The 13,484-nt window shown below is 43.3% G+C and overlaps 2 protein-coding genes and 1 non-coding gene across 4 annotated transcripts; 2 read left to right on the top strand and 1 right to left on the bottom strand.

Moving 5' to 3' along the window:
- Positions 1 to 475: 475 nt before the first annotated feature.
- MRPL18 (mitochondrial ribosomal protein L18) lies at positions 476 to 3,914 on the bottom strand. 2 transcript variants are annotated; one of them, XM_075499083.1, is made up of 5 exons: positions 3,109 to 3,914; positions 2,194 to 2,374; positions 941 to 1,175; positions 820 to 864; positions 476 to 678 (listed from the first exon to the last, which is right to left on the bottom strand). In XM_075499083.1, the coding sequence occupies exons 1-5, from the start codon at positions 3,170 to 3,172 to the stop codon at positions 607 to 609; spliced, it is 597 nt and encodes a 198-aa protein (XP_075355198.1). In that variant the 5' UTR covers positions 3,173 to 3,914; the 3' UTR covers positions 476 to 606. The 2 variants fall into 2 exon arrangements, with proteins under 2 accessions (XP_075355198.1, XP_075355199.1); XM_075499084.1 differs by lacking the exon at positions 820 to 864 and having other exon boundaries at positions 3,109 to 3,902.
- Positions 3,915 to 4,212: 298 nt separating this feature from the next.
- Positions 4,213 to 13,442, top strand: TCP1 (t-complex 1). The gene is made up of 12 exons (XM_075499077.1): positions 4,213 to 4,373; positions 5,937 to 6,022; positions 6,738 to 6,866; positions 7,466 to 7,563; positions 7,877 to 7,987; positions 8,683 to 8,864; positions 9,534 to 9,660; positions 9,992 to 10,167; positions 10,957 to 11,080; positions 12,243 to 12,435; positions 12,754 to 12,917; positions 13,147 to 13,442. Exons 1-12 carry the CDS (start codon positions 4,301 to 4,303, stop codon positions 13,358 to 13,360), a joined length of 1,677 nt encoding a protein of 558 aa, XP_075355192.1. The 5' UTR covers positions 4,213 to 4,300; the 3' UTR covers positions 13,361 to 13,442.
- Positions 5,258 to 5,393, top strand: LOC142408537 (small nucleolar RNA SNORA29). The gene has a single exon (XR_012775335.1). It is a non-coding gene; the product is annotated as a small nucleolar RNA SNORA29 (small nucleolar RNA).
- Positions 13,443 to 13,484: the final 42 nt, after the last annotated feature.

Here is a 13,484-nt window from a genome sequence, read left to right as displayed (position 1 = left end):
TGCTCGTCGCGGCGGGCGGCGCGCTGCAGGGTGCCATGCTCTGCCCAGCGCCAGGCAGGCACAGCAAGAGGAAACAGGCTTCTCCCTCCCTAGAGCTGGCATTTGCGCGGCTTCCCTCCTAGAGCCGCGAGGCTTAAGTAGTTAGAAGCTAAGGGTTGCAAGAAAGCTGCAACGATGAGCGCTTTTTTAAAAAAATCACTTTTTACCAAGTTTAGCATGTAACTTCATTACAGTTCTAAACATTCACGTAATGACTGTGTTTTGCTAAATTAGACTGGCCATGTACATGGATTGAGCATTTCAACGAGTTGAGGTTAGAACAAACACAGAATCAAACAAAAAATAAAATATACTTTAAAATTATTGAATTCAGAAGTAAATTATGTTACTCTGTCAGGCTGAACTGTAACAGTTTATTCTAGCCCTAAAAGAAAGGTGTTGATTATTTTGGAATCAAGAATGCGACACACTTCCATGCATTTAAAAATATTTTATTATAAGATGCCACATTCCCACTTTTTCCAGCTCTGGACCTTCACTGTGCCGGTACACACGCCTGAAGAAGCAAGTGTTGTTCCTTGGAAAGTCTTCCCAACGGTCTCCATTTTACTGATAGATTCTTCGTGGCTCACGCAGAATGACACCACCCTCCTCCATAGCTTTTTCGAATTCCTGAATCTTGTTTAAAAGACAGAGAGACACAAGTACAAAGAAACGCCATCAGCACCGACGTATCAGTGGGGACATGTTACATGGAGGGGCAGAGATTAACAGCCTCACTGAAACATAACACCAGGAACTGCAGCTTCTCAAAGTTACCTTTCTGAGTGCGGCAAGAAGGGACAGCCAAGCCACATAAGAAAACTAATGGTGAAGAAGAGTCAAATTAATGCTTAAAAAGGAAAAAAGGCCAAACGAGTGTCAGGAGATGGGTACTTGCCGAGTCACAACGATGTTCCCAGGGGATAACAGCTTTGAAGTTCACAAAGTTGATTCCTGCTTCCAAACAGCGCTGTGCCATTACGCGGCCGAGGTTTTTGCATGCTGCTACTCCCTTGGGACTGTAAAGGTGTCTCTTTATGGCCCACTCCCGGGTAGAGGCAGATACCACAACGTCCCCATTACAGCGCTCAACGAAGGCTTCTACATAATGCTGTGTCCGCTCAAGCCGTAATCTGAGTGAAGGAAAGAAGTAACATGGGATTATGATGTCTTTTCCAGATCTAAAGAGAGAACACATTCAAATGCTTAAATGCATGAGTGACTCACTTTAAATAAAACAACGTCCTGGAGCTATTAATACAATAATGATTTTTTAGTATTGCTTTTATTATCTCATCTAGGTTTTTGCTTACTTTATTAGGACATCAACTAGGACTCATTTTACCAGTTCAACAGTGAAAGAGCAACTTTTCACCAGTTATGCAGGTGACGGTCCTACGCTGCCTCACAGCAGCACTCACTCCAAAGCAAGCACTGCACACCTGCCCAGCGTGGTATGGGTGCTTACGAACTACAACAGGGGAACTGCTCCAGCAGAAATGTAACTTTAGGTTTGCTATGCAGTCTCTTAAAGGCTTCTGCTTACACAGTGGGTAACAACTCGTCAGGATCGGCAAGTGGTCAAGCAGTACATCATAAGCTGTAACGCACAACCACAGAGTATTAGCAGCAGCTATTTTCTATTGCACTGAGACAATATCAGATTTCCAGGTATGAACAGACTGGGCGTGGTTCTCCCCTCAAGAGCAAAATAATGATTTTGAATCCCCAGCTTAAAATGAACTTATTTTCCAGAAGACAAGCGATCAGCATTTTCTAAAAACAAACAAACAAAAAACAAAACAACAGAAAAAAAAACGAACCCAAAACAATCCCAGACTACTATGGTGCGTCAAATAAAACGACGATGCATGGTCAGCACAGGACTAGGAGAATCCTAAGTTAAACAGCAGTTACTTAAGCAATATTACTGCTACCTTAACAATAGATGGAAAAATCTTCAATGCATATGTTAACTTTCACATGATGATAGCCTACTGCTCTCTTAACACAGAAGATACCTGTTAATTAAGAACAACTAAGGGGGCGAGTGATTCGACAACCCAAAAAGCGCATTTTGTAGAAATTCCACCTGGTGGGGTTTTTATTTCTTTTGGAGTCTTCATTTCCGCTGGTGACTTTCTGACTCACCTATGCCAGAATTCACGCTTTGGCCATGTTGTCTTCCAGCCACGCTCCTTCCTAGCCAGGGCCAACTGCTCCAAGTTCCGAGGATTCCTGTTAGTGAAGTCTGGGGCAACCACCTCATTTTCGCTTGTGTCCACTTCAGTCTCAGTTCTGAGACTGGCTGTAGTTGATGCAAAATGAAGACCTTGAGGGAAAGTAGGAAATAAAACCCCACAGACTTAAAAAAATATATAGTGCAGACAGTAGAATGAATATGATACAGAACGATGCAGTTTGTAAAAGTTAGCAGGGCAAAATCAGTTTTGTTTTTTTTTTAAACACTAAACAGATAGATTACCAGAGCTCAACCTGTTGCTCCAATTTATGAGGTGAACTGTAGACTAAAACTGAAAAGTATATTAAGTTTTTAAAAGTGGTTCAAAACCCATGCATAAAATATAAATTCACACATGACTAGAAGATCTCTAGGGTTAAGGTTTTACAAAATACTGAAAGTGGAGTACATAAAGAACAAATAACAGTGCTACCAAGTAACAAGGTAAAAATCCTCAGTCCTGTCAGGCTAATCGTCGCTAATTAAGGTAACAAACGCGAACTCGGAATTAAGGTTGTAAACTCAATCTGCTACACAACTTTTCGGTCCAGAGAGGCAGCGGGAACCTCTCACCAGAGTGACAGGCAGGGCTCCTCCTTGTCAGACCGCCCGCTCCGGCCGGAGACGCACCAGCAGCGCCCCCGTCCCACAGCAGCCCGAACGGCCCTTGCAAGCGGGAGCCCGCCACAGACCGGGGCCTGTGCACGGCGGAGCACCCCCACCAAGACACCCGGCCGCCGGATCACCCTGGGAGAGCTCACCGCAAGCGGAGCCCCCCTACCGGGACAGGCCGGTATGCCGAGCCGCGGAGGGGCTGAGCTTACCCGCTCCACGTGCCTGGAGCCTGCCGGCCGCCAGCAGCAGACAGCTGCGGCTGCTCAACGCCATAGGGAGCCGGGGCCCGCCACGGCCTCGGGCGGCAGTCACCTCCGCTCCGCTCAGGGGCACCTGGGCGCCGCCATCTTGGCGAAGCCGGCACCTTCCCCCGGAAGCCGGCGTCGAAAGGACTTCCGCCCACAGTTGATGATGTCAGGCGGAAGCGCCGCCTTATTACCCCTCTCCCCCGCGTAGGTGCGGCTCCCGTTCCGCTGGCTAAGGACCTGCCGTGCAAGCTGCCTGCGGGAGTGCGTGGTTGTGTCAGTCACATCTTACAGAATAAAGCAGAAAACTCCTCCCCGACTCGGAGAGCCTCTTTCATTTTTCCTCTTGGAAAAAGGGCGCGAGGAGACACCCACCTGCAGAGACCGGGGCTGCGCTTCCTAGAGCGGGGGGTCTAAGAACAGGGAGCTGGGCCCAGGAAGCGGACGCGCCCGCATGGCAAAGCGAAGAAGTAGATTCTCGTCCTCTCCCAGCGCCTATCAAAGCCACGGGACAGAGACCAGACCCGCTACAAAAAACGCCTACCAATATTAAACGCAAACCCGGTTATTTTGTGCTGCAGCCTTCGGATCTACCGCTACCGAGCCAAGCGCAAGCGGCGCCGGGAGGCGTGCAATAGCGCCTACCCCCGGCAGCGGCTACTCAGCCGCTTCGAGGCGCCCATCCCGCTCCCCGGCCGCTACAGGGTTATCCTGAGCTCTTACAAGCCCCGCACCGTTTGCGGGGGACCCGGAGCGCCCGCCCCGCCCGAGGCGGCCAGCCCTCGCCGAGGGGAAGGCTCCGCCAGCGGCATCACCCCGCCCGCTACCGCGCCGCGCCCCGAGACGGGAGGGAGCCAGCGCGCATGCGCGGGAGGCCACGCTACCTTCTAGAACCTCCTGGAAGCCCTCCTGCTCCTCCCTCGGCGTGGCGGCTTTGTTCATCCGCACGCACCAATCGCGGCTTGAGGCTGGGCCGTACTGCGCCTCTGGATTGGGCAGATAGGGCGCGGCCCCGCCCCTCACGCACGCGGGGCTGTCCCCTGTCCCTCCGCCCTCTCCCGGGGGGTGTACCCAGCATTCCTTGCGGTCCTCTGGCCATTCCGCTGTTCCGCGCGCTGCCGTCCCTCTCCGTCTCGCGCCGCGGCCGGGCGGGAAGATGGCGGCGATGGAGGGGCCCCTGGCCGTCTTCGGCGAGCGGACCAGCGGCGACACGATCCGCACGCAAAACGGTAACGGCCGCGCTCTGCCGGCAGGGGCTTGATGAGCGGTGGGGGAAGGAGCAAAAGGAGGTAACATGGCGCGGCCGTTACCGCCGCCATGTGCTTACCCGCCTCTGCCCCCACCCGGGAAGGGCCTCGCCCTGCCGCCAGCTTCCCTCAGTCCCGGGCCGCTAGGAGCCGCTGGGAGGGCCGCTGCTAGGGCCGCTGCCGCTGGAAGGGAAGGCAGGTAGCACTACTGCTTTTCCATAGCCTCCACGAGGAGACGAGAGGGTGGCGCGATCCCGCGCCGCTCCCAAGCGTCTCAGTGGCGAAGTGATCCCGCTTCCCTCTTCCTTCCTTGTTAGAAGCACACACCAGGAGGGGAGCGGCTGCTGACTGGAGATGGGCTCGGTTCCACCCCGAGCTCGTAGCGTGTGAGCCGGCAAGGGCTGCGGACTGGCCATGGAGCCTTGGTGGGGAAGGGGCCTCTGGGGAAGCTTACTGCTCCCCAGCACAAGGAAATAACCTGCTTCTGAAAGTGGGGGCCGCCCTCAAGATGAGCGTCTTTAACTGTAGTTCTCAAAAATATTCCATATTTCTCAGGATTTAATCCCAAGTCTTGAGAAACGGCTGCAAATTCCGAGGCTGTTCTCAGTTTCTGAGTAGGTAAAAGACAAAGGAAGAAGCTGAACACCTGCTTCCTGATGATCGTGAGAGTCATGCAGTTCTGATGATACTTTAGGCAGAACAGTTAGAATGAGAATTACCTTAATCTATGAGTGAGATACTTGATAATGGCGACTTTAATGATACAACGGTTATTTCTTTCAGAAAGCTGCCCATTACTCGTCCAAAGCAAACAAAAAAAACCGTTATATTGTCTGAAGTTCAAAGTGAAGGTCTGAGTTGTCACTATTCCCATTATACTACCACTTTTTCAGTTTCCAGATCAAGTGGCTATGCTTGTGGGATAGAGAAAAACTTGCCACGGTCTGAAGGAAAAGGTTGATTGTATCTTTTTCCTACATGAAGTTGGCAGAACATCCTTTAAACAAGCCACTATGTTAGAGGTTTCATGTTACTTTAGGTCTAAAAGGTCACTTTTGACTTTCTTAGTTACAGAATAAGTGTTTTGTTTCAGTCACAGACCTAAGCGGGGCAGAGATGTGTTACTAATTCATATATGGTGATACCGTTGTGCTGTATCTGCCTAGAACTGAGGAGTAGACAAGAGTGAAGTTTCATGGCGTGACTTGCTGCTGCCAAAGGAAACAGTGCTACCAGCCTCTGCTGTTCTGACCTCAGTAGTGTCCTCCATCTTACCAAGCCAGCAGAAAATGATTATTTTTCTGATCGGTTAGTTTTGCCAGGTTAGTTAGCTGAACCAGCTTGGAGGGAAGAGTGAGGTTTGGCACAGATGGTATTTTTTAGTAGCAGCAAGCCATTACTAGCTTAGCTAGGCTGAAACCTAATCCTAAATTAGGCCACTTTATCTCAAATTTCTGACTCGCAGGTTCTTCGCACATTTTCTTGTAAACCTGAATCACCCTGAAGTTGGAAAGATAAAACACTTTTTTTCTTTCATTTATTCAGTCACTGCTGCATCTGCTATTGCCAACATTGTGAAGAGTTCTCTTGGGCCAGTTGGTCTGGATAAGATGCTGGTGGATGATATCGGGGTAAGTGAGCTTTCTTTAAGAAGTGTCAGGAAGACTTCTATTCCTGTAAAAGTGCTTCCACTTAGTGTGCTTCATAGGTCTAATGTGCACATGCCTGTTTTTTTTCTATGGTTCTGAGAGGGGAGAACTATGGTAAAATTGAGCATCAGGTGATGTATGCTACATCATTTTAGTTTAATCTAGTACTGTAGTTTATGTAGCACAGCTGTCTCCTTTCTACATATAAGTTATTGTCACCACTTACAAGTATTGGTCAAATTCACAGGAATGAAAATCATCATTAAAGTTAGGCCTTGTGATGGTGTTGACTTGTGTACCCTGGTCTCTACATTAGGAGAAATAAAAAAAAATAATTCAAGTAATCCCATAACAATATTTCAAGCAAATGAGGAAAGTTTGCCATTTTACAGGCTGCTGTAATAAAATACTGTATTGGAGGGTACTCACTGTACTACTACTAATCCAGCATGTGCAAAATGTTTGATGAGTTTCTGTAATGTAAAGACTTTTCTGATAAAAAGAAAGTGCAGATACTGTACTGGTAACATTTCTGTTAGAATGGGAGTCTTGGTTAGAAAGAAGCAGTAAACATGTGGTATAAATAGTTATCTTATGGGCATTCACAAAGAATAATTAACTTGCATTTGCAGAAACATTATGAAACACAACAGTAAATAGTAATACCTCGTATTAATATTTTATTTTTGAAAATTAGGATGTGACCATTACTAATGATGGTGCAACCATTCTGAAACTGCTAGAAGTGGAACACCCTGCTGCAAAAGTTCTTTGTGAGCTGGCAGACTTGCAAGACAAAGAAGTTGGTGATGGGACAACCTCAGTGGTATGTAGAAAGTTTTACAGGCAGATACACCGAAAGTCAGTGTTCCATTATCACAGTGCAGCTTTTGATTTATCCATTACGAATCTTAATTGAATGTGGATCAGCTATACAGTATGAAAAACCTTGCGGTTGACTGAATATAAACAGTTTTTTAAAGTAGGCTACAGAATGAAGTTAGACTTGTGGTTTTTTTAGAGATGCTAGTTTCCATACGCAGCTGGTGCTCTGGAATGGAATTTGCTTACTGCAGTTTCTTTTTTTTGTTTCTTCTTTTTTTTTTTTCCTTTCTTGAAGGTTGAGGATAGATTCTGAATTAAGGTTCTTAATTTTTAACAACCATGAGAAATTAAAGTGTTAGGACTAATAAGGATGCTGAGTGGTGAAAACTTGCCTGAGACTTTTGACAGTTGCGGGGGGGGAGTGGAATCAGGTGGCTTTTACCTAATGGCAGAGACTGTTTATCATTCTGGGTTGCAAGTGCTTGTTTCCACTGAGTAGACATTGGAAAACTATTTGTGATTCTCCTTTCCACTTAGTGGCAACCGGTAGTTATTTGGCTTGTATGGAATACATGTATTTAGAGTTTGTGTTTCAAACAGGTAATTATTGCTGCAGAACTTCTAAAAAATGCAGATGAACTAGTGAAACAGAAAATTCATCCTACCTCCATTATTGGTGGATATCGGCTTGCTTGCAAGTAAGAAACTAATACGGTTGAAGTGCATTGCATTTTTTAAGGTACAATAACTGCATGCTTTTCATTTATTTCTGTATTTGTGACTGCATTAATACAGACTTCTTGGTGCAAAGTGGATACGGCGTTTGGGTGTGTATTTTAATTTATTTTGAATTTCTGTAGTCTCACATTAAAATGTCACTTACTGTCCTAGAAGATTATTTGATTTCATCCCTGTGTTCTTTGAGATAACATTTAGAAGGGCTGAAAACATGTAAAATTTTTGTCTTTGTGGGGGTGGAATTCTTTACCAGTATTTGTCTTTATTCTACAGGGAAGCAGTTCGCTACATCAATGAAAATCTTATTATTAACACAGATGAATTGGGCAGGGAGTGCCTCATTAATGCTGCTAAAACGTCAATGTCCTCTAAAATTATAGGAATGTATCCTTTAACTTGATCAAATTCCTTAAGTGAGAGTGAGTGATTGGAGAACTTGAGTAGCTAGGCTAGTTTCCTTTGAAGCAGTTTTTATGAATGGAGTATAATATTCAAGCTGTCTTTTTTTATAACAGGGCTGTGAAAAACGTTTCACAGATACTATTATCTGGCATGGGAAAACATGTTCAGACTCTTCAAATTAACCTAAACCTGGTTAGGCACATAATAATAGCTTTAACAGTGTATTGTTTCCTTAGGACATGTTAGTGGCACTAGATACAGAATTGTGTGAATGGAAGAGTGCGTTACAGAAGTCAAGTACCTGGGGAGTGAAGGTAAAGGAAAGAAGGTTGCATTTTACTTCATAGTCATAGGAAAACCTGCATTTTTAGCCTTTGTGCTAACAAAGGAATGCAGACTCACCATAGGATAGGTATTTTTGTTAAGGAACAAAAGGTGTGTAAAATGCAAGCATCACACTAGCCTGTCCTAATTTTCTTACCAGTGTTTCAGCTTTTAAGAATTACTCATTCTTTTAAGGCAATGGTAAAGAAAGGTAGCACTTCTATACCTTTCTAGAATTCTTTTTTGGAAACAGTTTTTGTCTCTTACTTTGGGCACTGTCAGTGACTTTTTTTTTTTTTTCTTAAGCATAATACTAGTTTTCTTCTTCAGTTTTAACCTTAACAGCATTGTAGTGATGGTGATTTCTTTGCTAATATGGTGGTGGATGCTGCACTGGCAGTTAAATATACAGACCAGAAGGGTCAGGCTCGGTATCCAATCAATTCAGTTAATGTTTTGAAGGCACATGGCCGCAGCCAAAAAGAGAGCATACTTGTGAACGGTTACGCTCTGAACTGCGTGGTGGGCTCACAGGGTAAGAACATACTGTGTTTCATAAAGCTTTTGTGTGAACTCAGTCCTCTTAGTCTTTCTGCATGGATCTTCTTACTGACTGCGTTAGTTGCAAAGCATGTGGATTTTCAGTTCCAGAACAATTAAAACAAGAACACAAAAAAACCTTACCACTTCACCAGTGGTTTTAGGCTAGGGTCTGCCAGCTACTAGTGATCCACAAAGTGTTGGTAAGTTACTGTAGTTTCCCTAGCTCACTGTCAGCATGGTAACACTGTGATCTTCTGGAGTGTAAGCACCTCCCTTGTGGGGAGGTGCTTATCAGGTTTGTAGGGAACTATCGGGTTTCAGGTTTGTGTATCAGGTTTGTAGGGAACTGTTACATTTAGCAGAGCTGTGTTGTGATTAGGTAATGTAAAGGATGCAAGACTGATGGGTCAGCTTTTCATGGTCATTCATGTTTTGGGGATGGGGTCTGTAAAAAGAGAGGTTATAGTGGAGGTTTTTTAAAAAATGTCTCTCTTTGAAAGCCTTCGTTAGCATTTTTCTGTACCAGGGCAGAACTGGAGGCAGACAAGCAAACTGAATAGAAATCTGAAATGTGAAAGTAGCATTAGTTTTAATCTCTAATGCTGACTTGATGTTGTTAACTCGATCTGACAAAATCCTTTTTCTTGTTCTCTCTCGTCAGGTATGACTAAGAGAATAGTTAATGCAAAGATTGCGTGCCTTGACTTCAGCCTGCAGAAAGCAAAAATGAAGCTTGGTGTTCAGGTTGTTATCTCAGACCCTGAGAAGCTGGACCAGATAAGGCAGAGGTGTGTGGAAGCTTGAATAACTGAGACAGTGGGGTTTCACAGGCTTGTTTTGGTCTGTTCAGTTGAGGTGGCTCAATGTAATTTTGGCTGAGCGCAAGAGGTAGAAATGTTTTAAATGTTAATATTTCCCAACGATAGCAAATATTAATGGTAAAAGCCTTCACTTTTGGAGGCGGAACCAGTACAGTCAGTTTTAGAGAAATCCAAGTATGTTTGTGCAATGGTTCCTTCTCCTTGCAGAGATCTACATTAAGACTTCAGGAAATTGGTTAACAGAATGTGATTGTAGACTTTTAAATCCATTTTTATAACTTGGGCATTATCCTTGTAGAGAATCAGATATTACCAAAGAAAGGATCCAGAAGATTTTGGCCACTGGTGCCAATGTTATTCTCACCACTGGAGGTATTGATGATATGTGTCTGAAATACTTTGTTGATGCTGGTGCTATGGCAGTACGAAGAGTTGTAAAAAAGGACCTTAAGCGGATTGCTAAGGCATCAGGAGGTATGTGTATATAAAAATCTCTCTTTTTGTCTTCTTTTTTTCTTTTTTTAAAGTAAAAGCTGCTGTTAGGGTATTAGTAACTAATTTCCAAAACATGGCTTCTTAACATGCAAGCCATGCAAGGAGAGGATTAGTAGAGCTGAGCCACTCTTGTTAGGTTTTAACTTTACTGTTGCTTTTAAGTGCCCATTCTGTCAGAAGTAGATGAGTACTGTAAGAGCCAAGTGAAGACTTACAGTGGGGAAAAAAATGCTGCCTTGCACTGAGAAGACTGTCGTCTTGTGGAAATGGGAGCCAGAATCTGTATTTATTTGTCTTTATTAAGCACACATTCATTAAGCCTCTGTTTGGAGAGTCTTGTTTAGATAGTTCAAGACAAATGAAGAATTCCTGAATCATTAAATACATATGAAAAAAAATTCTGGTCCTATACAGATTTTATCTGTCAGTTCTTAAATTTGCAAGAAACTGTTTTCATTATGGTAAAACACAGGAACTTGTACTGGCTGTGGAAAAGTAGGGGCTGTAAAAGTTGAGCAAGAAGAGCAGTATCAATTGTAATCTCTGGAATATTGAATTGCTACCTGAGAATTAGAAGTGCTGTTGAATTTAAGAAAAATTTACGTATGCTGCTTTTATTTCTGTTTTCAATTTCTGTGGGTGGTTTGGGGGGGGGGTGGGGTGGTGTTTGGTTTTTTGTTTTTTTTTTCCTGTATGCCTGTTCTGGGAAGTTGGCAAAGGATGTGCTGGAATTGAATGCTAATTTCACTTTTTGTTTGTTTGTTATAGCAACCATATGTTCAACACTTGCAAACCTTGAAGGTGAGGAGAGTTTTGAGGCATTAATGCTGGGACAGGCAGAAGAGGTGATTCAAGAGAGAATCTGTGATGATGAGCTGATTTTAATCAAGAAGTAAGGATCTGTTTTAAAATACTCAATTTTGTGTACAGTTTCTACTAAGTTTGAGATAAAATCCCATTTATTTACTTCCATGCTGTCTCAGTGGTATGAGTAGTTGTACACATGGGAAAGAGTATACAAGTCCACTGCAAATTAGAGGTGAAAGTATCAGTATTTAATCTCTTCTGCTGGACACATTTCATCAATGATAATGTGAGACAATCAGATTGCTAGATAGACTTAAAATTTTGTTTATAAACATTTTTTCCCCCCCTGAAGTTTACATTAAAATTCTATTCAATTGCTAGAGACATTATTATAGCATTCGTATCGCGTTACTTTACATGGCTTTTAGCAGTATAGTCACACTGGCTTCCCTTCCCAGTAAAGGGAAATAGGTACCATGTGAATAATTTCATATGAATAAGGAGGTGCAAGCTAGATCTTACCATTTATAGTGGAATACAGAGATTACTTATGCTGGTTTCATTGAATCAGTCATCCACTTGGTAGTATGGAATGGACCACATTGTTAAAAGGGTATTTTTTTAGCATTTTTTTAATGGGTAAGAAGAGCAACAATTATTAACTGTCCACGCACATGGTATTTTCCCTTGAAGTCTTTAGTATGCCACTGCTGTCTGGTACCTGAAGACTTGAGTATCAGTTTGTTTAACAAGAACATACCTTGGATATTAACTTTTCCACTGCTTCAGTATCCCTTCTCAGTGTTCAAATTCCTGTAGTCTCATTTGTTTGTGAATGAAATATTCTGACCGTGGCACTTGTGTGGCAGTTACATGACTGCTTATACTGTAATGTTGGCAGTCATTAGCTCACTTGACAGCTATGCAAAAGAGAACCTTCTTAATATCTATTGCATTTTCCCCTTATTTGATGGGAAAACATCTTGTCTGTCATACTTCTGCCAGGTAGCTTTCTCTAAAAGACTAAAACTCAAACTAGATTCTTGCATATTAGAACTTAAAATACTGACTTACTAAGTTGCAATGTACATATCCTGCAAGGGGGCATAACAATGTTAAGATTTTCTTTTAAACATTAAAAGAATCTGGCTCAAATGAACTTGGCTTTAGAAGAAAAACTTCAGCAAGAAGAGTTTTAATTTATATTCTGTTCAACACAGCTGACTTCCGATTCCTTTTTTCCCTAGTACAAAGGCTCGTACTTCAGCATCAATTATCTTACGAGGAGCTAATGACTTCATGTGTGATGAAATGGAACGATCTATACACGATGCTCTCTGTGTTGTTAAAAGGGTGTTGGAATCCAAGTCTGTTGTCCCAGGTGGTGGTGCTGTAGAGGCAGCACTTTCAATATATCTTGAAAATTATGCAACCAGCATGGTAAGTCTTGCACAGAGAAGTAACAGTATGTATGTGTTAAACTAGGACAATGTGCTTTTTCAAGCATTTTTCTTCTACTAGAAGTCGGTTCCGTGGTTCATGAAAACCTAATCATGTTACAGAATGTAAGAAGCTTCTTTAAAATGGAGGATAGAAGTTACTCTACTCTTTCTCTGATAATTAGACTATGTGGTTCTTTGGCCTAAAAATAGGTTTTGCATGTGAAAACCCCTGCCTACTATTGACACTCTTGATCATGGCTGCATTTTTTCCTCTTTTGTTGCAGCAATTGGTTTAAAAACTTTCTCTGCTTTCTAGGGATCACGTGAACAACTTGCAATAGCGGAATTTGCAAGATCCCTCTTAATAATTCCAAATACATTGGCAGTAAATGCCGCTCAAGATGCGACAGATCTCGTTGCGAAGTTGAGAGCATTCCACAACGAGGCTCAGGTTAACCCAGATCGCAAAAACCTGAAATGGCAAGTATCTACCTCTAGGAAGGTGGTTGAAAGTGAAGTGGGCTGGCGACTTAGATGGAAAATTGTTCTCCCAGTTTACTGAACCATGATTCACATGTTAAAGGGTGTAGGTTATCACTGACTTTCTCTGTCCTTCAGTCCTATGCATGTGTCACTGGGACCTAGGAGTAGTTAAACAGCATGCTCCCAACCATATTTCTACCTCTCCATCTGACTCTATTCTTTTCAGGATTGGTCTTGACTTGATCAATGGAAAACCTCGTGATAACAAGCAAGCTGGTGTCTTTGAACCAACCATGGTCAAAACTAAGAGCCTGAAGTTTGCAACAGAAGCTGCAATTACTATTCTTCGAATTGATGATCTTATTAAGCTGCACCCTGAAACTAAAGAAGAGAGAGGGTGCTATGAGGATGCAGTTCACTCTGGAGCACTTGAAGAATAACTTAGGTTTTATTTATGTTTGTCTAACTTACACTTCCCACTCTTGTAACTAAAATGTTAATAAAACAAGTGGTTGAACGCTGCTGCTATTTTCCTGTGAACAAATTAATTTTTGAAAGTGAGGT

This window comes from Mycteria americana, chromosome 3 (genome assembly GCF_035582795.1).
Source record: "Mycteria americana isolate JAX WOST 10 ecotype Jacksonville Zoo and Gardens chromosome 3, USCA_MyAme_1.0, whole genome shotgun sequence".
NCBI classification, from domain to species: Eukaryota; Metazoa; Chordata; class Aves; order Ciconiiformes; family Ciconiidae; genus Mycteria; species Mycteria americana.
Note: the sequence above shows the minus strand (reverse complement) of the source record. Positions and strands in the feature narration are given on the sequence as shown.

Bases quoted from the DNA above. Each gene is read 5' to 3' on its own strand.
- MRPL18 (XM_075499083.1), bottom strand. From the start codon at position 3,172: ATGGCGTTGAGCAGCCGCAGCTGTCTGCTGCTGGCGGCCGGCAGGCTC. The intron at 2,375-3,108 runs GTAAGCTCAGCC...CTTTCCCTCAAG, and splicing joins GCTCCAGGCACGTGGAGCGG to GTCTTCATTTTGCATCAACT. The intron at 679-819 runs GTAACTTTGAGA...CTTTTAAACAAG, and splicing joins TTCTTGCCGCACTCAGAAAG to ATTCAGGAATTCGAAAAAGC.
- TCP1 (XM_075499077.1), top strand. From the start codon at position 4,301: ATGGCGGCGATGGAGGGGCCCCTGGCCGTCTTCGGCGAGCGGACCAGC. The intron at 12,436-12,753 runs GTAAGTCTTGCA...TCTGCTTTCTAG, and splicing joins AAAATTATGCAACCAGCATG to GGATCACGTGAACAACTTGC. The intron at 12,918-13,146 runs GCAAGTATCTAC...TATTCTTTTCAG, and splicing joins GATCGCAAAAACCTGAAATG to GATTGGTCTTGACTTGATCA.